This window comes from Ambystoma mexicanum, chromosome 6p (genome assembly GCF_040938575.1).
Source record: "Ambystoma mexicanum isolate Mex_15411 chromosome 6p, UKY_AmexF1_1, whole genome shotgun sequence".
Taxonomy (NCBI): Eukaryota; Metazoa; Chordata; class Amphibia; order Caudata; family Ambystomatidae; genus Ambystoma; species Ambystoma mexicanum.
In genome coordinates this window covers 1,003,933,316-1,003,955,806 of record NC_090935.1, presented here as the reverse complement: position 1 = coordinate 1,003,955,806, position 22,491 = coordinate 1,003,933,316, and the positions used below count along the sequence as shown (strand labels likewise).

General features: G+C 53.1%; 1 protein-coding gene across 1 annotated transcript in view; it reads right to left on the bottom strand.

The window, feature by feature from the left end:
• CCDC192 (coiled-coil domain containing 192) overlaps positions 1–22,491 on the bottom strand; it is a 963,016-nt gene that overhangs the window by 217,636 nt on the left and 722,889 nt on the right. The window contains exon 6 of the mRNA XM_069625619.1: positions 11,925–12,057. Within this exon, the coding sequence (XP_069481720.1) occupies positions 11,925–12,057 (133 nt within the window). The remainder of the gene's footprint in view (positions 1–11,924; positions 12,058–22,491) is intronic.

Here is a 22,491-nt window from a genome sequence, read left to right as displayed (position 1 = left end):
ATGGCGCCACGCGCCTTCTACCAATGCGATGCTTTTATTTCCGACGTGTCTTTCCAATTCTGAAGTGCGGCGAATTCGGGAACAGATGAAGATTAAAAGGTAAGTTCTTATTTCTGTTTCTTCTAGGTTGGTGTCCAGGTTCGAGGCGGGCGTGGCAGAGGACTGGATGCTGCAGGCGCGGTGAGCATCACGCTGCTGAAGTGCCGAATCGCGCGAAGCATGGGCTGCTGTTCGGGCGTGGTTTAAATAGCCTGCAAAGTAGTCCCAGGTAAGAAGTTCCCCAGAACCACACCCGAGTAAAAAATAGTCCCTGTAATAAAATAGCCCCGTCCAGGCCTCACGTGGGCTTTGATTCATTTGCAGCATGGTCTGCAGGAGGTAAGTAATGTCTATGAGCCTGGCGCCTATGGCGCAAGGACTGATATCTATTATGAGCCTGGTGCCTAAGGCGCCAGGACTGAACCCAGATTGCTCCAAGCCGGGGCTGCTGGGGTCTCAATAAATGTCTGGATGCCGGTTCCCGAGGCTGCAGGGCTGGGTCCGGATGCCCGGGGGTAGGCATCATGACAGCCGTGAACCATGTCTCAGTGAGACCGAGGACATCAAGGTCCAGTTCCTCAAGGAGGCGACAGATATCAGAGGAATGTTTGACAGCAGAGCAAGAGTTAAGAGTGGCAATGTGGAGAAGGTTGCCATCCTTGAAGGACTTCCGGGGAGGGGGTACAGATCAGAGGTACACCCTGCGGAGGTGAAGAAGGAGCACGAGCGGGGGCAGGGTGGGAGGGGGAAGGCAAGGTAGCCAAGGACAGAGGAGGGGGGACAGTAGGAGAGGAAAGGAAGTTGATGAGGCACGGGAAGCATCTATCAAAGAGGTGAAGGTTGGCCTGAGGGCCTTGGACCAAGACGGTCCCATTAGAGTAGACATTAATGATGACCTTAGAGGAGTGGAAGGAGGCTAAGAGGACATCCCAATGGGTGCCACCATTAATGGGAGAAGAGGAGAAAGGAGAGAGCACAGAGACCATATGAAGGGTCCATAGGTCAGGTGAAGGCACGAAAAAGAGGAGGGCGGTGAAAGTTTCCTTGGAGGAGGCACTAGTGTTGGTGTCAGTGATAGGAGGCCTGGGTTGGAGACCAGGATGTCCTTTTTAAACTTTTTCCTACCAGATTTAGTGAGGAGAGCAGGATAGTCAATGGAGAAGCAGTTAGAGAAGATAGGCGAGATAGAGAGCACCATAGGATAGGAGGAAGAGGAGGGGGGGAGACAGACGAGAACAAGCGGACAAGATAGCGAGCGGCAAGCCAGTAGTGCAGTAGGACAGACTCTCAGGGTTAAAGATCTCACAGTGCTCAATATGGGACCAGGGAGAGGCCACCTAAGTTTGAGAATCCTGAGAGGGGAGGAAAAGGCCTAGTTTACCACAATTCAGAACAATAGTAAATGTGTATTAGGTAACCAGTGGAGAGGCCACCTAAGTTTGAGAATTCTGAGAGGGGAGGAAAAGGCCTAGTTTACCACAATGCAGAAAAACATTGTAAGCAGTAAATGCATATTAGGTAACCGGTGGAGAGGCCATCTAAGTTTGAGAATCCTGGGAGGGGAGGGAAAAGGCCTAGTTTACCACAGTGCAGGAAAACAACAGTAAGTATTGGCACAATGCGTAATTAAGTGACACGGGTGTAGGAGGGGTGGGCCGGGAGAGCAGGTGGAGATAATGATGATAACTGGTGCCTGGCGTCTCTTGCGGACACCTGCAGACACAACGGGAGCCGCAACCGTAGGAGCCACCCTTTGCCTAAGGGGCCCTTAGCCGAGGGGGCTGCCGGGCAGGGGGGCTGCCCAGGAGGGTCAATATTAAGGCAGAAGGAGGAGAGGAAGGGGATGGAGTGTGGGCAGGCAGGGAGGCGGGAAGGGAGAGGAGGACCAGGAAGTTGCTGCAGGGAGGAGGGGGCAGGGGGCAATACAACGCGCTCGGAGCACCAAAATACAATTATTTTAAAATTAAATGAAACAAACAACTCACAGGAGGCCCACGGGTCCTGGCAGGGCTAAGCCTGTAGTCTGGGCACACACACGGCTACCGGCGATTGTTCGCACCCGCTCCGCTGATCAAAGTAGCGAGCGGGGAGAGCAGCCGTCGAGTAGTCCTGGAGGGACTAGGAGAGGCCCAATCAGAGGGGGGTGGGCGGGCAGGGAGAAGGGAAGGGAGAGGAGGACCAGGAAGTTTCTGCAGGGAGGAGGGGGCAGGGGGCAGTACAGCATGCTCGGAGCGCCAAAATACAATTATTTTTAAATTAAATGAAACAAACAACTCACAGGAGGCTCACGGGTCCTGGCAGGGCTAAGCCTGTAGTCTGGGCACACACAGGGCTACCGGCGACTGCTTGAACCCGCTCTGTTGATCAAAGAAGCGGGCAGGGAGAGCAGCCATCGAGTAGTCCTGGAGGACTGCTTTAGCACTTTATATGGCCCATGCCACTTTGAGACAAGTTTATTTTCAGAGGTAGGCAAGAGGACTAATACCTTCTGTCCTACTGAAAAATATCTTAAATTCATTTTCTTGTCATAGGTGACATTCTTTTGGGCTTTAGCTTTCTCCATGTGAGTGTGGACTAGACTCCGGACGAGTTTCATGTGTTCTTGCAACAGAGTAGCTGTCTGTGAAAGGGGAATGGGTGCCTCTTTGCTCTCTTCCCAGGTCTCCCGGAGCATGTCTAAGACATCTATTGGTTCTTCACCATAGAGTAGCTCAAAGGGGAGAATCCGGTGGATGCCTCAGGGGTCTTTCTTACTGCGATCCCAGGCCTTTCCATCCTCATTTATCAATTTTCTCAAGATCATTTTAAGGGTTTTGTTAAATCTCTCTACCAATCCATCTGTGTGAGGGTGGTAAACAGAGGTTCTTAAGGTGGCAATGTGTAGTAATTCCTTGACTTCACCCAAACGTTTACACATGAAATTGTATCCCTGATGCGTCAGAATATACTAGGGGAACCAACCCTATAAAAGAATGGTAGTATGTTTTAAAATGTGCTGGGTTGTTTTGCTCCACATGGAAAAGGCTTCTTGGTACCGTGTAGCGTAATCAACGATTACGAGAACATATTTATTACCCAGTCTGGAAGCTTCCAACGGTCCAGTGATATCCATCCCAATTCAGTAGAAAGGGACTTCTGTTATCATTAATGGGTTTAGAGGGGCAGGTAAGGGAATATCTGAGCTGGTTTTCTGGCATATTTCACGTGTCTGAATGAAGTGCTTTTGCCAGCGTGGATACCTGGCCTGTAGAATTTCCCACTGATGTGAGCTTGGGTTTTAGACTGTCTAAATGTCTTCCTGTCAAATGAGAGTGGGCAATCTCTAGCACGATCTTGCAATGGATTTTGGGTATTACTAAGTGAGTTTTACTTAGGCCTTCTCTGGAGGTTTCCCTTCTATAAAGCAATACCTGTTTCAGAAAGAAGAAGGGACTTCTGTTTTCTTGTCCTTCTCCCTCGGGACTCACTTGTAAAAAAGCCTCTGTGAGTGCTGGATCATTTTGCTGGGCAAAGGCTAGATCGGGAAGGAAGGTAGGTTCTTCTGTGTAAAGGAAGTATGTGTATAAAAGGAAAATCAGTGATCGACAAAGATTAAATGTGGCTGAATCAGCTCTCCTCCCCACGTTTACACAGCACGGAATAAGGCAGTCTCTGTAGGCAGGATGACACACTCTGGCTCGGGCTTTAGCACTGAAACAGTTCAAAACATGAATCCAGGCCTGCCTGGCCCACCTGTCCAGAATGGGCCATGTCCACTTTGGTTGTAGGAACAAGCCTATGGATTGGCATTGGGGAAGAGCAGGACCATAGTCCATAGGTGGTGGAGAGGAAGACCTAAACCTTAGGAGAGGGAGATAACAGGACTCTCTCAAGTCTGCCTGCGGAAAGTTAGGAAGGCCAGCCCAGTTGGTTCTGTTTCTGAATAGCAGAGTTACAAACCGAACAAGGAAGAAAAGAAGCCTGGATCCTCATGATGGTCCCTGAGTTGAGGAGTGCTGCCGTGCCTGTGCCTCAATGCAGTCAAGAGTGTCAGCTAAAGAGGCAGATATTGCAAAGGTAGGCGCAGAGTATATGTGGGCTGGTACCTGGCTCTTGGTTAATGCCTTTACAGCTTATAACAGACATTACTCACAACTGAAAATGGTGTATGGTGTTTAAAACACAGTATATAGGATGTAATGACCAGCGCTGAAATGTATTATTGGAGCATTCGAAGCTGTCTTTGAAATATTATGGCAGCAGTTAGACCTGAAAGGCTAATCAGTGCATATTGTATGTTTTACTTAACATATTGTTATGATATGATATGATATGATAGGTTATTTATAACACGCTCAATACCCAGAGGTTTCTAAGAGCGGCCCCGGGGATCGAACCTGTATTGCTCCCTGTCATCTTGCTTCCAAGGCGAGCACCATGCCCCTGAGCTATCCTCCCGAGACTAGGATGGCTTATACTAGACCTGAAGTATGTTGGATGACAATATTGGGGGCTGTGCTGTTTGGAAAAATATGGCATCAATACTAAACAGTGAATTTGGTGCAATATTCCAAATAATTAAATAATATATGTTAGCAGCACTCGGTTCCAGAAATGGGCCACATCGCCCATTGTACACTTGGAAATCAGACTTGGCAGACAAAAAAACGAGGTAACTGTAGCCCAGGTTAAGAAGGGTAGGCAAGACAGGATTATGCAGATTAACTCCCAGAGGATCTCAGCCTCAGGCCAAGAGCAATCCAATCCCCCAGACATGAACTTCCAGGCAGCCCGTTCCAGTAACCCTGCTCCCACTGGAGCCATGGACCAAAAATCACACTTATTTAAGAGTGCCAGCAGGTCATCCAAGTGTTCCTCTCTATTGAACCTTGCTGTATGTTGTTTGAAAGGTGTGTGCTCTCCTGCTACTTAGAAGCACCTAGGCAGTACAGGAGACCTCAAGATCTGTGCTTAAGGTGACAGGAAACCCTTGATACAGAGCTTACAATTCACAGTTGCCCCCATAGAGTGTAGTCCTTAGAGTTGAGTGTCTCCTTTGACCTAGCTAGCATGTTGTGTAACATTTTACAACCTTACCTCAAATATAATTCTCTACTGATACTTACCTGTAACTGTTGTTCTCCACCATGGGTCTGGCATGGATTCACATGCTCAAGAATATTCCCCGTCGTCAGGCTGGGAATCCTCGGTAAAGAAAAAACCAGTATCAGTTTCGTTTCTGAACTGTCTTTCGTAGTAGTAACCAATCACTGGTCTCTGCGTCATACTGACCACAGCCAATGACTGCCCTCTACCTAAGCCCCGCCTCTGGCAGCCATCTTCAGATTTGGAAGCACGTGAAGTGGCAGTATGACCAAGTGAAGAGCCGCAGAGGGGTAGGCGGGAGGGTTCGCATGTGAATCCATGCCAGACCCATGCTGGAGAACAACAGTTACAGGTAAGTAACTTGTTCCTTCTCCAGCATGGGGTCTGGCATGGATTCACATGCTCATGAATAAAGAATACATAGCAGTACACACATGCACAACCACGGGAGGTGGCAAAGGCTCAACATTAAGCATTACATCAAACTCAACATCAAGCAATCTTACCTCCTCACCAGGCTCACCTCAGGCGAACAGGTTGCGCAGCACTGCTTGGCCGACCCTGGACTCCTCCCTGGAATCCCGATCGACGCAGTAGAATTTCGTGAAGGTGTGCGTCGACCTCCACGTAGCAGCCCTGCATATGTCCAGCAGGGGTACACCAGAAAGGAACGCCGTGGTAGCTGCGATCGCGCTGGTGGAATGGGCTCTCGGACGGCCAGGCAGCGGTCGGTTTGCCAACCGATGACAGTACATGATACAGCCGGAGAGCCATCTGGAAATGGAAGCCTTCGAGAGAGCCTTCCCCTGATTGACAGGTCCAAAGTTCACAAAGAGTTGTGACGTCTTCTGAAACACTTTGTGCGGTCCACGTAGAACTTCAGCGCTCTAGCCACATCCAGTGAGTGCAAAGTCCTCTCAGCCGGCGACGAAGGCGACGGGAAAAACACAGGCAACACCAAGGGTTCGTTGAGGTGGAAGTCCGACGGCACCTTGGGCATGAAGGAGGGGTGTGTCCTGAGCACCACCCTCGTGTCGTGAAAAGTCAAGTATGGTGGCTTGCAAGATAGGGCCTGGATCTCTCCCACTCGTCGTGCGGAGGTGATGGCCACAAGAAACGCTGTTTTCCACGACAGAAACTTCAACGGGGCCGAGTGCAGAGGCTCGAACGGAGGTCCCATGAGCTTGGTCAGCACCACGTTGAGCTCCCACGCCGGGGCCGGAGCCTTCACCGGCAGGAACGATCTGAACAGTCCCTTCATGAACTCTTTCACCAGACGATGAGACCACAAGGACGTCCGCCCCGTGGTTCTGGTGTATCGGGAGATCGCAGCAAGATGAATCTTGATGGACGCGTGTGCCAGTCCAGCCTTGGCCAGCGTCAACAGGTACGGCAGCACTTGGGGAGCCGTAATCCTTAGAGGGTTAATCTTCTGTGCGTGCCACCAGACAGAGAACCTCTTCCATTTGTGTCCGTAGCATTTAAGAGTCGAGGACGCCCTGGCCTTTGCAAGAACCTCTCTGCAGTCGGCCGGTATGTCGTATCCTCCAAACTCTAGCGCTGCAGGAGCCAGGCCTGCAAGTTCAGCGACTTCGGGTCGTGGTGGAGGATGGCGCCTCCTTCCCTGAAGAGCAGATCCGCGTCCACTGGCAGCTTGATTGACGGGGACGCTGACAAGTCCAGAAGGTCCGGGAACCATATCTGCCTCGGCCACGCAGGTGCGACGAGGATCATCCTGCACCGTGACCTCTTGATCTGGTTGATGAGCCGGATCAGCAGTGGCAGAGGAGGGAACGCGTATAGGAACAGGCCTTCCCAGGGGAACGAGAAAGCATCTCCCATGCTCTTCGGCTGGGGAAACCTGCTGGCGAACCTCCGGCACTTGGAGTTCGTCGCCGTCGCGAACAGGTCGATCTGGGGTGTGCCCCACCGTCGGAAGAGGCGATCCACTAGATCCTGCCGTAGTTCCCACTCGTGGCACGAGCGCAGCTCCCTGCTGAGTGAGTCGGCGATGGTGTTTTTTATCCCTGCCAGATGAAACGGCACCAGAAACATCCTTTGGGCGACGGCCCAATGCCACAGGTCCTGCGCCTCCTTGGACAGTGCTGGGGACCTGGTTCCGCCCTGTTTCCTGATGTAAAACATGGTGGTGGTGTTGTCGGTGAAGATCCTCAGCACCTTGCCCTTGAGGGACGGAAGGAAGGACCTGAGGGCCCAAAACACTGCACAGAGCTCCAGGACGTTGATATGGAGGGACTTCTCCGTCGGGAGCCAAAGGCCTCTCGCGTGCAGATTTCCCGTGTGCGCTCCCCACCCTTCCAAGGAGGCATCCGTGGTCACTGTCTCCTGGTGGCCTGGGGTCTGAAAGTCCATGCCCGCCGTCAGATGCGCTCGGGTGCCCCACCACCGGATCGCTCGTCGGAAACTCTCGTCGAGTGTGATCCTCTCCTCGAAGTTGCCTGTCGTTTGGATCCAGCGCGCGTCCAGGAACTCCTGCAACGGACGCATCCGGAGCCTGCACATGGGAATGAGGTAGATGCAAGAAGACATCATTCCGAGGAGGGACTTGATGGACCTCACCTTGGCCGCGTCGGCAACCAACATCCGCTGTACCTTGCCCAGGATGGCCCTGGTCCTTTCCTCCGACGGGGAGGCCAGAAGGGACACTGTGTCGAGCTTCGCTCCCAGAAACAGTGCGTCTTGCGCGGGTACCAGGTGGGACTTGGCGTAGTTCACGGAGAATCCCAGGTCCGTGAGAAGTTGGACGGTCCTTGCTGTGTGCTCCACGGCGAGCTCCCTCGTCTTGGCTCGGATGAGCCAGTCGTCCAGGTAGGGGTAGACGTGGATCCCCTCTCGGCGCAGCTGTGCCGCCACTGGTGCAAGGCACTTGGTGAATACCCTGGGCGCCGACCGCAGACCGAAGGGAATATGGAAGTAGGCATCCTCCAAATCCAACGACAACAGGAAGTCGCCCTCCTCCAGCTGACCCAGGACGTGCTGGAGGGTGACCATCCGGAACTTCTGCGCCTTGATGAACTTGTTCAGCCGTCGTAGGTCTAGGATGGGACGCCATCCTCCCGTCTTCTTCTTCACGAGGAAGTATCTTGAGTAAACTCCGGAGCACCGAAGCCTCTTTGGGACGAGTTCGATGGCGTCCTTCCTGAGCATCGCCTTTACCTCCCGGAGAAGCTGAGGGACGTGAAGCTCTTTCCTGGCCACAGGGGGGACGCGCGGGCACCTTCTTTGAAACTCGAGCGCGTGGCCCTGGGCCAGGGCGTCCAGCACCCAACGGTCGGTGGAGATGGACTCCCACACGCTGACGAAGCTCGCCAGCCGGCCTCCCACCGGGGTGCTTCGGTGGGGGCCCGACCCCACGGCCGGTTCAATCCTGCTTAGACGAGGCTTTGCCGCCTTGACCTCCTTGGCGACGACGGCGGGGTCCGCCTGACTTGCCTCATCCCCTGTAAGCTTCTTGAGACGACGAACGGGCCGCTTGACGGTAGGTGGAAAATCTGCCGCCGGAACCTTTGGAGGCACCCTTGCCTCCGCTGCTCCGAAAGGGCGGCCGCCGTTGCTGGAGAACCCCGAGAGCCCGGGCCCTCTCCGTGTCCGCTTTAATGGCTTGAAGGGAATCGTCCACTGTTTTCCCAAACAGGTTGTTCCCATCGAACGGCATGTCCAGGACTCTGGTCTGTACGTCTTGACGGAAGTCAGTAGCCCTGAGCCATCCACGCCGCCTAAGGCACACGCCGTTGCCCAACTGGCGAAATCCAGTGTCGGCGATGTCCGTCGCAATCGTGATGGCGTGGTCCGACGCCACCTCACCTTCCTGCAAGATCCCCAGGGCATCAGCCCTCTTGTCGTCCGGTAGGAAGTCCAGCAGGGGAGCCAGTTTGTACCACAGCTCCCTGTCGTAGCGTAGCGGGCTACGATAGCCAAGGCGTTGGCCGCCTTAATCGTCGTCGCTGCAGACGAGATGACCCTGCGCCCCATCGTGTCCAATTTCTTTCCCTCGCCGTCCGGCGGGGAAGTCGACGTGGAGGCCGCACCCCCCCCTGCTTTCTTCCTGGCCGCCGCAGAGATGACGGAGTCCGGGGTAGGCTGTGCCCGGAGGCACAAGGGGGCCGCGTCTGGGACCTGGTACTTCTTCTCGTACCGGTCTCTTCTAGCCGGCGTCGTGGATGGGTTCTTGAGGAGGGCAAGGCCCTCATCCCAAATATCGTCCAGCAGAGGTACCGAGAGGACCATCTTCCTCTTGGCCTCGCGCCGCTGATAAAGGAAACCTTCCTTCTTCTTCTCCTCAGGGCAGAGCTGGAAGAGCCCAGACGCCCTGGCGATCATGGAGTGAAAAGATCCAATCTCGTCGGGCGGGGAAGCCCGGGTGGGAGGTGACGACGGCAGATCCTCGTCGTACACCGCGTCGTCCGTACCCGTCGCGGCCGTGTCAGTCCCCGTGTCATCCCCTCGAGTCGTGGACGGGGAGGAGGGCTGAACGGGGCGCGACGGCTGAAAAGGAGGTGGAGGGTGAATCCTTCTTTTCTTAGGTGGGGGGCTGCCCGAAGGGCCTGGTTCCGGGTCCCCCAACGGGATCTCCACTGGCAACGGCAGTCTCGTCCTTATCTCTGAGCATAAGGACTGTATAGCCAATAAAATGGCCGCCGAGTTGTCTTGCGGTGCTGGTAGAGGGGAGTCCGACGGGCGGTCAGGGGCCCCGTCGGTACCCTCGACAATGTCGTCGTCTCCTGCGTCGGGATCCCTCCCGACGGGCTGGTCTTCTTCCACGCCAACGCCGTGGCTTAAGACCTCGACCAGTTCTTCCTCAGAGGTTGATGCCGAATCCACGACGACCTCCTGCCCCCCCTTTTTCTTCTCCGTCAGAGGTTTCACGGGGGTCCTGTCGATGGGCATAAAAGAGGACTCCCTCCGCGGTGGCAGGGAGACTCTGAGCCCCGAGGTCGCCACCACTGGTGTAGCCTCCACAGGCTGAGCCAGGGCCGCCGCGACTGTCTCGATAGAGGCCTTGGCCGGATGGATTAAGGCTTTCACCACCTTAGGTGCGCTCACCGCCTTCTCCTTGAGTGGGGGGACACTGCCTCGCTCCCCCTCCGCCTTCGAGCTCGACCGGGGCCTCTCCAGGAGCTTCGCCGGGTGCTCGGCCTTCCTCTTACCCGACCCAGAGCGTTGGCTCGTGGTTGATGGTGCTGGGGAGGGTGCGCCCTGCCTGGCGCCCGTAGAGCCTGACCGTTCGGCGCTCCCGGTGCCAGCGGACTCGCGGTGCTTGGCCTTGTGTTGGACCCCCGTCGCCGGGGCGTCCTCAAAGGTCTTAGAAGACCGCTCGGATTTCTTCCTCCTTTTCTCGCCGGACGGGCTCTTCCCTTCCAGCCAGTTGGCGAGACGTTGATGGCGGTCCTTCATGGTCCGCTCCGACATGTTGCCGCAAAACGCACAGTCCTTCTCCACGTGCGTCTTGTCCTCATGTAGGCAGTAAAGACAAAAGGAGTGTTCGTCTTCCTTAAAGACATTCTGTAGCTGGCATCCAGGGCAGACCCTGAACAGCTTTCCGGGCGTCGAGCTTACCTTCTCCTGGGCCATGACCGAGATGGGCCTGAGAAACTTCTGGAATCCTCCAAAAGCGTAGCTCGACGAATCTTCACCCTTGAGGGGCGTAGACGAATCTGACACGGGTCCCCGTTGATCGGATGGAGAGTCGGTGGAGCCTGAGGCTCTTTTGACCGAAAAAAACGAAGTTTTTTGAGAAAAAAACGTGAAAAATAGCACTAACGCTCGAGAGCAATAGCACGAGGATCCCAACACATGAACGTGCAGTAAAAATCTGAAGATGGCTGCCAGAGGCGGGGCTTAGGTAGAGGGCAGTCATTGGCTGTGGTCAGTATGACGCAGAGACCAGTGATTGGTTGCTACTACGAAAGACAGATCAGAAACGAAACTGATACTGGTTTTTTATTTACGGAGGATTCCCAGCCTGACGACGGGGAATATTCATGAGCATGTGAATCCATGCCAGACCCCATGCTGGAGAAGTGGATATCCAATGAATGTATCTGACATATTTGACAAATGTGCATGTAATTTGGATGTGATTGAATATTTAAGTAATAAGCCCCGAGCTGGAGGGGCTGGGGGGCATTTCCGCTTTCAGGTGATGCCTGGGATACAGGCCCGAGCGGTGCCTCGAAAGTAGTACTAGCTGAGCCTGCAGTTGATGCCCAAGCCCAATTGATTTTGTCAAAATGTAGTAGCTGTGATGGAACATTCCCAGGGTCATCTACAATAAAACTTTTTTTTTGTAATCCATGTCATTGAAATGCAAAATAAAAGTGTCCTACGGGTCGGATCTGGCCAAGTGACTAGGAATATTCAACTGCATGCACAGTCTAAGAATCTTTTCTTGGATGATTAAAGGCTCAGTATATTTGAGAACCCTATGATTTTGTTAGATTTAAGTTCATTTGAATGGCAGAAACATTAAATAGCACATCAAATAAAATATAATATGGATTTCCACAAAATAAACCAATGAATGCACACATTCTAAGGATTCGTTTTATGTTTCCTCAAGAGCAGAAAACTGCATATACATTAAGAAACACGGTTTGCTGTTAATCGTTGGGACTGACAGTAAAACAAACACTTCATTGCCGGACTAATTGTGAATGAGTAGTACATATCAGACAATAGCTGTGACTGGTTTGAACATCACAATATTTTGTTGATGTCTGGTGCCATGAATGCTGTGCTGAGGATTTTTATAGGAATACTGCTGCTACGGCGACACTGACCTGCAGGAGATTTTGCTGCTTTGGAAAGTGTCCTCATCTTCTCCTTTAACTCCATGATGGTGAGAGCGGCCTCCTGCTTTGCTTGTGCCAAATCCACTTGCAACTTCTTTATTTTTCGTTTACTTTTCAATTGCTTTTGAAACAAAGAACCACCATTAGAAACATTGAAGCAACAACCACAGGACATGAAGCATAAACGTCGTTAGTTATTCAGCACCGCATTCTTTCCAATTGCTACGGCAGAGATATCACTGGAGTTTGTTCTATCTTCGATATTTTACATTAAGAACACTACTGTAGCATGCCAAATGAAAGCCCCCCTACAGCATGTGCCATACACATAACTTTGTTAGCGAGAAGGTAAATAGGAAGCTCTCATTGCATGCCGCTTCTGTAGGTTTTTTGATTAACATTCCGTTGATTTCTATGGCCTGACGATTCAGAAGTGTGTGTGTGAGGAGCCAGGGGAGAAACCACCCCTACATGGTGATAAAGTAGAACACAACTGCCCACCCCTCGAAGGGGGGGGGTCTTTTATGAGATTGGCAACATCATATCGCGCGCACGCATGGTAGCCAGCGTCATGTCGTTAAAACAACATTGGACAGCCGGTAAGACTGCTCTTGTGAGCTTGCCGTTTGAATATCGACTTGGTGCTAAATCTTCATGTGCATACAAGGAAGGTTAAATTGTTAGCACTTTTTGGCTTCTTGTTTGTTTTATCTTTTTTAAACGTGTTGCTGTTATTTGTGATTTACGGCACCACGTAACCCGCTGCACTTATGTGCTGGTTGATGTGGCCGTGTGCAGCAGGTGCGCCAGCAGTGCGTCAAAGGCGTGCCAAAGTCAAGCCTGTCTGTGCTCGAGCTGGGCTCCGGGCCTGCTCCCCTATATCGGAGACGGCTGGGTTTTGGCCCTGCTCCTCTATATCTGAGACTTAGGGGCCGATTCATGGAACAAACGTGCGCCGAAAATCCATGCGCAAGCAGGCGCAAGGGAGCGCAAGCGTGAGAAACGCAGCGCACGTGTGCGATTCAAGGAAGACGCTGTGCGTGTTTCCCGCTGTCCGTGCGCCCATTCCAACCATGGCGCACGCAGGCATACACGGCGTGCGCTACGCGCACAGCAAAAGCGCACATAGCGCGGCGCACACAACCAAAGTGGGCGGAACAGTGGGCGTAACACGCGGAATGGGGAACACTGCAGGGAACTACACGGAAGGCCCACACGCACGCGAACAACCCGTATTCATGGATCCGAATACGGGAAACCCACGCATGGCAAAAGACGCACACAGGCGTCAACGCGTCCGCCACACGAAGGCAGGCGGAAGCGTCCCCGCGCACAGTACAAAAGTGCGCGCAAACAACAAACACGTATATACAGCTACGATGAATGCCCCATTTGTCGCAGCACTGATCGTGGGACACCGCAGGAGGAGGAGGAGAATAGCCAGGGCACGCATTTTCGCACCACGGACAAGCCTTTTTGGGATGCCTGACGACCAGGTCTATGGCAGGTATAGGTTTCCACCCCACATCATCCTAGACCTGGTCAGGGAGTGGGAAGATGACCTTACATCCCCCACCCTTTGCTCCCAAGCATTGAGCCCCTTGGAGAAGGTGCTCAATGTCCTGCATTTTTTGGCCACTGGGTCATTTCAGCGGACTACTTCCATAGTGGGGGGGGTCTCACAGGCCACGCAGTCACGCTGCCTACACCAGGTACTGGCAATCATGACAGCGCGCCCCTCCGTCCGCAGGCACATATACATGCCCAGAACACCCGCAGAAAGGCATGCCGTTGTCCTGGATTTTTTCTTGGTGGCACACTTCCCCAAAGTGCTCGGTGCCATAGATTGCACCCATGTGGCCCTACGTCCACCTAGGGCCACTGAGCACATCTACCGAAACCACAAGTACTGGCATTCCATCAATGTACAGGTGGTATGCGATGCAAAGGGAATCATCACCTCTGTCTATGCAAACTACCCTGGCTCCACCCATGACAGTTTCATATACAGAATGTCCGCCCTGAGCCGGGCCCTGGAAGCTGGGCAGCATGGCGACACATGGCTCCTAGGTGAGTACAAATGCCCTTGCACATGCATGCAAGTCACACACAGACAAATACCCAAACCCTAACAATCTCAACTATTATCACCTCCCCAGGGGACAGTGCCTACCCTCTGAGCAACCACATGATGACGCCAATCCGGAACCCCACCACACCACCCCAGGTAAGATACAACGCCGCCCATATTGCAACCAGGGCCATAGTGGAGCGCACATTCGGAGTGCTCAAGTCACGTTTCCGCTCCCTTGACCGCTCTGGCGGGCAACTACTCTATGCACCACCAGTAGTGTGCAGGATCATTGTGGCAGCATGTGTCCTGCACAATGTTGCAACACGGCAGGGCGTACCGGTGGACATGGTGGTGCCCCCACATCCCCAACCACAGGCACAGGCGCTGCCCATGGGAGGGGACAGGGCACGTGGCGAGGAAGCCCGGACCCAGCTTGTGGCCACATTTTTCACCTAAACTCCCACCCCTGCGGAGTGCACACAGGCCTGGCACATACCAGGTGACAATCGATGATGACAAAGAGACAGTCAACTGTCACAACCCTACCACCCTGAGATAGTTGCCATGGAAGTGCCACATCGTCTGCATCCATAGCTACTTAAACACAAGCTATCCTGTGTGACCGAAAGGCACACATATGACATATGACATGATATGGCCTATACACAAGTATTTCAAGGTGCGATGAGGCAGGGAGGGGGGAACAAGGGAAGACAGACAACGGTACAACTAGGCCAGGTGTCATTCAGATTGTGCAAGTGCAGGGGTAGGGAGAAGGGAAAAGTGCAAGGGGAAGGGGAGGGGGGGGAGTGCAGTACAGGGGAAGTAGACCGCAAAACAAATACACAGGTCAGCTGGTGGCAACTGCAAAGGTAAGTGCAGACAAGTGCTGGGAAGGGGGGGCTGTAAGGATAGAGAGACAGTACCGCAGTGCAGGGGTTGCCAGGGAGCCAGTGCAAGTGGAGAGTGGCTGGGCCAGGGACCGAGGTCGGTGAGAGTGGCCCAGTTGCAGATCCAGTGCAGTTCCAGTGAAGAATTCCGCAAGGGAGAGGCAGAGAGAAAGCAGAAGCAAAGAGGAAGGTCTTGAGGTGCTTCCCGAACCGGAGATGGTTCCCCTCAAGTTCAAGTGAGGCAGGAAGGCTGTTCTAGAGGGAGGGCCCTGCCGCGGAGAGAGATCTACCCCCAGCTAGTTGCTCTGAGAAGCGGATAACCCTGACATGCAAGGTGTGCATCACACACACCTGCACAACAGGCCATGGCCATCACTGTTATGTCACTCAAACCCTCCCAAACCACAACATGACATGGCAAGCAATACCCATACACCAACACAGCAACAATAAGGTACACATTGCCATGTCCAAAATGTACAGTGGCATCAGACAATGATGCCTGACCAGGAATCAGATGAAATGACAGACCAACAACCTGCCACCCAAAATAAGTCATTTCCAAATGCATTACAAGAGTTGTAGACGTAACATAACAATGAATGCCTGTCTACATGCACATTGTGCATTGCAAAATCAACACTGCAGCTTCTGTGTGCTGTGTCCTACTCCTGCAACACACTGCTCAGCGCACAGCACAGTGAACAGCCATTGTGTGTGATGCACACCCTGAGCATCACATCTAAGCGACAGAGCACATCAAAAAGCAAATTAGGCATGTACAGGATCCATAATTGGTCACAGAACATGTGCTGCAGGGACACAGTGGCCACCAGAAGGCAAACAGTGTACACGTGGATATGCAAGGGTGGGAGTACATGTAGTGCATCAGAGTGCAATTGTGTGGGTCTGCAAGGACATGCACTCAACATATGCATGTGCACTCAAGTGACCATCAGTGTTCTCTACACATCACATGTGAACATTCACCATGTGTACACCCCAGCATGTCAAACCACAACTATCCCCTCGCACCTGAAAGGTAAACACAACCTATGAACAGGCATTGATCAGCAGAACACAACATGTACATAGGATACCACCATTACAATGTCAGAGTTCCCATCACACTGCAGGGCAAGGCAACTATCAACAACAACCCCCCCCTCCCTCACAAATGACCATGACTCACTGAACAACTGCACCTGGGTCATGGAGCCTTCAAACCTCAATTCCACCTGGCCACAGGATCACCTTTACCCTTCGTCACCATCTCCCACCTTGTGTGTAAAAAGATGCCTGCACCCTCAGAATCGACACTCATTTCCAAAATCACAAAATCCAAGGCATAAAAACGAACCCGAACACCCTCCAGTAGATGACTTGACGTAGCAGTACCTCACAAAGGCCAAGTACTACCAGAATGATGCAACAACCAAGGTAGCAGGTAAAACAATGTCACACCAGGATGTGAACCATGTGTGGTACATAACATAGGATTATGCATCATGAACGGATGTGTATTGTCACAGGTCCCGTGTACAGGCGCGGCAGTGTCACAAAACAACCACCCCCACCGTGTCCCGGGTGCCTGCAAGGTCAAACTCACACAGGCCCCTGAGACCCTGGTGGGGAAGGAGGTTCAGGGATATGCAGTCGGGACAGGTGTTGACACACTGGATAACTGGAATGAGTGGCAGGAGAGGGGAGGAGGAATGACACATCTAAGTAGGGAATGCACGAAAATGTACTACCTACATGAACACATACACAATCCAAACAAACTTGGACATCATTGTCATGGCCTTCGGTAGTCCAGGCTTAGGAGTGGTACGAACAAACCACCCCCTCTAGGGTTTTGGCTCCTGCAAGTTCGGGGCTTACACAGGCATCCGCAACCCCAGCGGGGAAAGAGGTTTAGGGAACGTTGCTTGGATAGGTACGGGAAGCAGGAACACCGGGTAGAGGGTACAGGGTTCAAAATTGCATAGGATTCCTGGTGATTAGGGGGAAAAAAACATACCAAATTGAATCACACATACATCCATGCATTAGTGCACCCCCCAGCAAGCCTATGCAGAGCAGTTTGAAAGAAAAACAACAAGACACTTAGCTCTGGTTTTGAGTGCTGGCCTCCTGCCTGCGCACTCTCAGGTCCGGTTACAGGAGCACTGCAATGCTGCAAAGAGAGCCACAGTCAACAACCTGTACGTGCCAATTACACAAAAACACACCACCAAACATGCCCCATAGCAACAAACTACTCTACAAACAGACAATCTGGTGTAGATGCTTCGTACCCATATATAACATTAGCCCTGTGACGGGTCATACACAGTCAATGCAGTAAGTCAGCCGCCGGTGGGTGCGTGGCAAATGGAACACCAATGTGTCACAATTCACACAACATGCAATGTTCCCTGGGTAAGCAGACAGACCCATATAGCAAGCCATGACTTCAGAGCAAGTTGCGTACCACCATGACCGAAACAAAGTTGGCAGTGCATTTATCATAAAGTACATGGAAATGAAATTCACTGCACCCGAGTATGTCCCTTGCTGTATGTCCCTGTGAGCTGCCCCTTTCCATGTCTCGGAAGGCTACATGGTTGATACAAGTGCCTCAATGGACCTTGGTGTACCGGAAGGCATGTGCCACTGCCCCTGCAGGTGTCCCAGACAACCTTACAATCAACAGCCATCAGTCCACCAACACATCTGAGCTGCATTGTGTGCTTCAACACCAATATTCGTCCAAGCTCACCCTCAGTGCTGTGACTAAGCCTGCATGTGCAACTTGCCTGGTGCAAGCTTTGCTGAGTTGTGGCCCCCCTGTGCTGCTCACCTTGCCTGGAGTTCCTTGGAACACGTCAGCAGTTCTAGGATGTAGGTCTGCAATCCCTGTGCCGCTGCTTGTGCACACATGTGCATGTGGGCACCAACAAACGTGTCCAGAATTCCGTCGTCCAATGGGCCATGTCTGCTGGCTAAGGTGCTCTGTAGGCTCATCCCCCTGCAGAAAGGGCATGAAACACATGATTAATGCTTCAAAGTCATCTGTGTGTGTCTCTTCAGGCATCTCATTACTTGACCATGGCAGAGAGTCACAGCATAAATCACACCATCAGTCTGTCTTTCACATCCAAAGTGTGTAACACTATCTACAGCATGAATTGCAACAAGCACGTGTACAGTAAAGATAAGAAACATACTACACAATGCATAGCAATGAATGTACACATTAATCATGAAACACTCCATCTAGCAAAAGCTGAACAGTGGACAATAACACCAAAATCATCCCCACTAGGGGTGTAAACACAAGTCACACAGCACCAGACATGCCACAGATATGACAGTCCAAGGCCCTTGTGTAAAAGTTTGTGACACCGAACCATCCTTGCGAGCTCATGGATAAGGGAGGCAGGAGTGGCATATGTGAGTCAAGGACCCCAAGCAGCAAACACATACACAAGACAAGCCTGAAGGGCCCAGCTGGAACAGACAGTGCATGCCTTCAAAAGCCACAAAGCACCGCACCGTCACATGAAAGCACAATAGATGGGCAATTTTAAACTATAGTAACTATTAACTAATTACACTAGCTATGGAAAACCTACATTACCTAATTAAACTAACTATCAAACAGAAACTTAACTAACTAAACTAAAAGAAAAATCAAAAATGGCCACATACGACCCGGGGGGGAGGGGAGGCACCCAGGAGGGGGGAGGTACAGGGTGCTGCTCAACATCCACATGCGATGATGCTGAGCCAAAAAAAAACCTCCATGGGCTCAACGCCTGCACAGCCCGAACTATGTGGGAGATAGATGGTCGTCCGAGTCTGGCTCATCCTGTAAAGGAGGACGTGGCACAGTAGCCTGGCCACGCCTAGCCGCAGCTTGCCCCTCGTCGGCAGCAAGTCTGCCGGACGGGTGAGCCTGGTTCTGTGTGGCGATGTGACGTAGGTCTGCATGCAGAACCTCACGTGATACACGTGCTTCCTCTTGCAAGGTAGCACGTGTAACACGGAGTTCCTCCTGCAAGGCCTGGCTGGACAACCGCTGCACCTCCCGGCAAGCCTGTAGCTCAGCCGAGATGGTACGCTCAAGCTGTGCAAACCTCTCCTCTGCCTGCTGCCTCTGGGACATCATAAGGACACCCAGAGTGGATCTGAGGGAAGCATACTCCTCCCTCAGGGCATCCATGTGCGCCTCTGCGTGAGCAGCAATTGCTTGACGCAGAGACGACATTTCAGCCTGGCGTGCCCTGTCTGAGGCCGCCATGCCCAGCCTGAGCGAGCGGGCCATGGACCGTGCCGCCTGCTGCTGGAGAAGCACCTGCCTAGCAGGGGGGAGCACAGATCGGGTCACACGCTCCATGCTCTCAGCGATGTTCTCCATTGCTGCCCCCTGGCGTTCTGAATTGGCAGTCATGTCTTGCTCCCACTCAGTATACTGCGGTTGCGCGCGGCGACCGCGTTGCCGGGCTTGACCCCTGCGGGACCCAAGGACCGGGGGTCCTCGCTGTGTTGGCACCGCCCGCGGCTGCACGACTACATGCCCCCGTCGACGTGATGTCCCAGGCACATCAGTGACTGGTGTGGAGGGTGACCCTGTGTCCCGATCCGCCACGGGCGGAGGAACCAAGACTGTCTGATCCCTCAGTGCAGGTGTCGCAGACAGAGGAGTGTCCACATCAGAATCACTCACCCCTAACACATGGACTTGATGCTCATCCAACTCAACATGGACGTCAGAGTCGTCATCAAGGCTGGACTCATAGGCAGCCAGAGACAAGATGGACTGTAGCACTTGGGGGTTTTCGTGGCCTACTACCCCACGACCCCCACTAGTGCCAGGTTGATGTAGCGGTACCAACCCTGTGTCTGGCATGACAACACCATCCTCCGCCTCCATTGCGTCATCACCTGAAAAATAGAGAGAAAAAAGGTCACTACACATGTCAGAAGCACACAACACACACACACACCGACAGCAAACGCATCAGGCAGACATGTGACACACAACATATAACCTGCCATGCATGCTGGGTCAACTTTGAATTGCTTCTGTGATCAGACCTGTTGAAAGGTGGCAGTTTCCATGGAAGTGGGTCTATGCAGTGCAGAAAATGTGTACGCCACTCACTACCTACATGTACAAGGACTCCATGGTGTGTGCCAGGAAATGTGAAGGCAGTGCAATGTCAAATTCAGACATCACGTGCATTGTGCATTCAATGTGTACCATATCTAGAAGCCAAGCACCCCTCCACCCCAGTACCAAAGCAGGGATGCCTAGCATGGTATCAAAAGGCTGACCATACACCTGTGTATTGACAGGCAGTGTTGACTGGCATCAACAGCTGAATGTGATTCAAGTGACAACACTGCAAATGATGCAGGGACAGTAAGCAGGACACATGATGAAAACTCTGGATTCCACCCATGTGTGAAGAAGACACAACAACAGTTGGACAGAGTCATTGGTCATTGAACAGGCTGAGGCCTGTGAGCCACACAGATTGTCAGACCCTAAACATGTGTGCAACGCAGGACTGAGCCACAGTTGACATGGGAAGGCTGATGAGATGGCAGGCAATGTGTGTAACCAAGGACTTGTATTACAGTGATCATCCAGTCAAGGACACATAGGGGCATGCGTGCAATGCACATGGAGCATGAATGGGCACTCATGTCCCTGCGGGAGATCTGACCTATGCACAGTACAAGTGAGATACCCTGCATCAAGTACTAAGGCTGTACCACACGGCATATGTTTGGCAGATTCTACGCTGGAAGTTAGCATCTACACAGGACGCATGAACAAGAAAATAAACATTGGCAAGATTGAAGAACACCAGTGTAAAGGTGGAACTGGGGTGCAGAGTGGCGGAGGAGGGGCAAGGGAGCATGCCTACATGGAGTCCCCGCATGCAGGCAGAGGAGACATGCATGACGGAAGCATTGCATTACTTACACATCAGAACCATGTACACGTCACATGTAGCGGCAATCATGCACAACACATCCCACAAGTGAAACACACACATCCTCAACAAACACGCATCAACACTCACTGGGCTGGGCATCAAAGTCCAGCATCTCTCCCACTCCTTCGACCAATTCAGGTGGTATGAAGTCCGCAACGAGTGCCTCATGCGGAGTGAGCTCTTCCTCCTCTGGTGCAGGCCCACCGCCAGTCACCAGAGTCAAGTTGTAATTAGAGGCACGCTTAGCCTTAGTGCTGCGTTTGATGTCATTCCAACGCTTTTTGCACTCTTGCGCCGTGCGCACCTCATGGCCGAATGAACTGACATGTTCCGCAACATGCTTCCAGTGGGTGTCACGTTGGGCAGCCGTAGTCTGACTATTGGCACCCACTAGCATGTCACGGCTGTGGCCCCGCACGTAGTCCACGAGGAAGTCCAGTTCCTGCTTACAGAAAGGCTTCTTCCTCGACGTGCAGGAGGTCGTGGCTGTGTGTGGGGTCCCAGCCTGTGCTGCAGGTGCAACCTTCCTCCTCTTGGACTGTGGCGCAGACCCTGGCTGGCTAATGCCGCCCTGACCAGTATGGCCAGTGTGTTTGATGGATTGAGCCAAGGGAGTGGCAGGTGGAGGGATGACCAAAGGCCTGACTTGTGTCAGTGGCAGCTGGGTGCCCATTAATGGACCCTGCGCAGCAACACCAGCTGTGGCAGGGCCATTGACCGCAACGGTCCTGGTTGGCAGACTCACAACCGGGGTGCTGTTGGGTGCATCTGCCCCTGCACTTGCCAACACCCGGCTGTTCGGGGCAGCAGATGACATGACTGCCCCAGGGACACGTGTCTTGGTCTGAGCAGCCCGGCCTGCCCCTATGGTTTCCCCCCTGGCCTGTTGAAGATCTACCAAGGGCTCTTCAAGTGCCAATGCAGCCTGTGCTGGCAGACCCCGAGCCTGGGTGGCGGTGTCCACAGCTGCACCTGCAGCTACCACTACCCTTCGGCCTGTGGCAGTCGATGGAACGGACTGCCGGGTCACACGGGCGCCAGTGCCAGATGCAGAAGCTGCATCCCCCGGAACCACAGGGGGTGGTGGCATGACTGCACCGACACATGGCACAACATTGTGCTCAAGTGGCGCACCCCTGCCTCTTCCCCCTCTGTGGCCGCCCTGGACACCCTGGAGTCCCCCTACTCCCTGGTCACCACGGCCACGTCCCCGACCACGCCCACCACGAGGAGGACGCCCAGCTGAGGCGCCCCTCACCTTTGGTGGCCTCCCAACCATGGCACAGATGTAGTAGTGCTGGCACAGATGGAGTGGTGCCAATGGGAGGTGTACACCACAATTGACCTGGGCAATTGGGGTGAAGGGGGTGGGAAGCAAGATGTTAACAGCCCCCCTGCACCTGCAAGGCTGTATTTGACCCCGGTGATGTAGTGACGGGTCACGCAACGCTCAGGCACCCCAAAACTGCAGTAAAACCGTGCACGCAACCCTGCAGCCTACGTGCGTGGATTCAACCTCCCGCAGTACGCGGTGGCACCCAGTAACACGAAAAACGCGTACACGTGGGACACGCAGGCCACTATGACATCGAAAA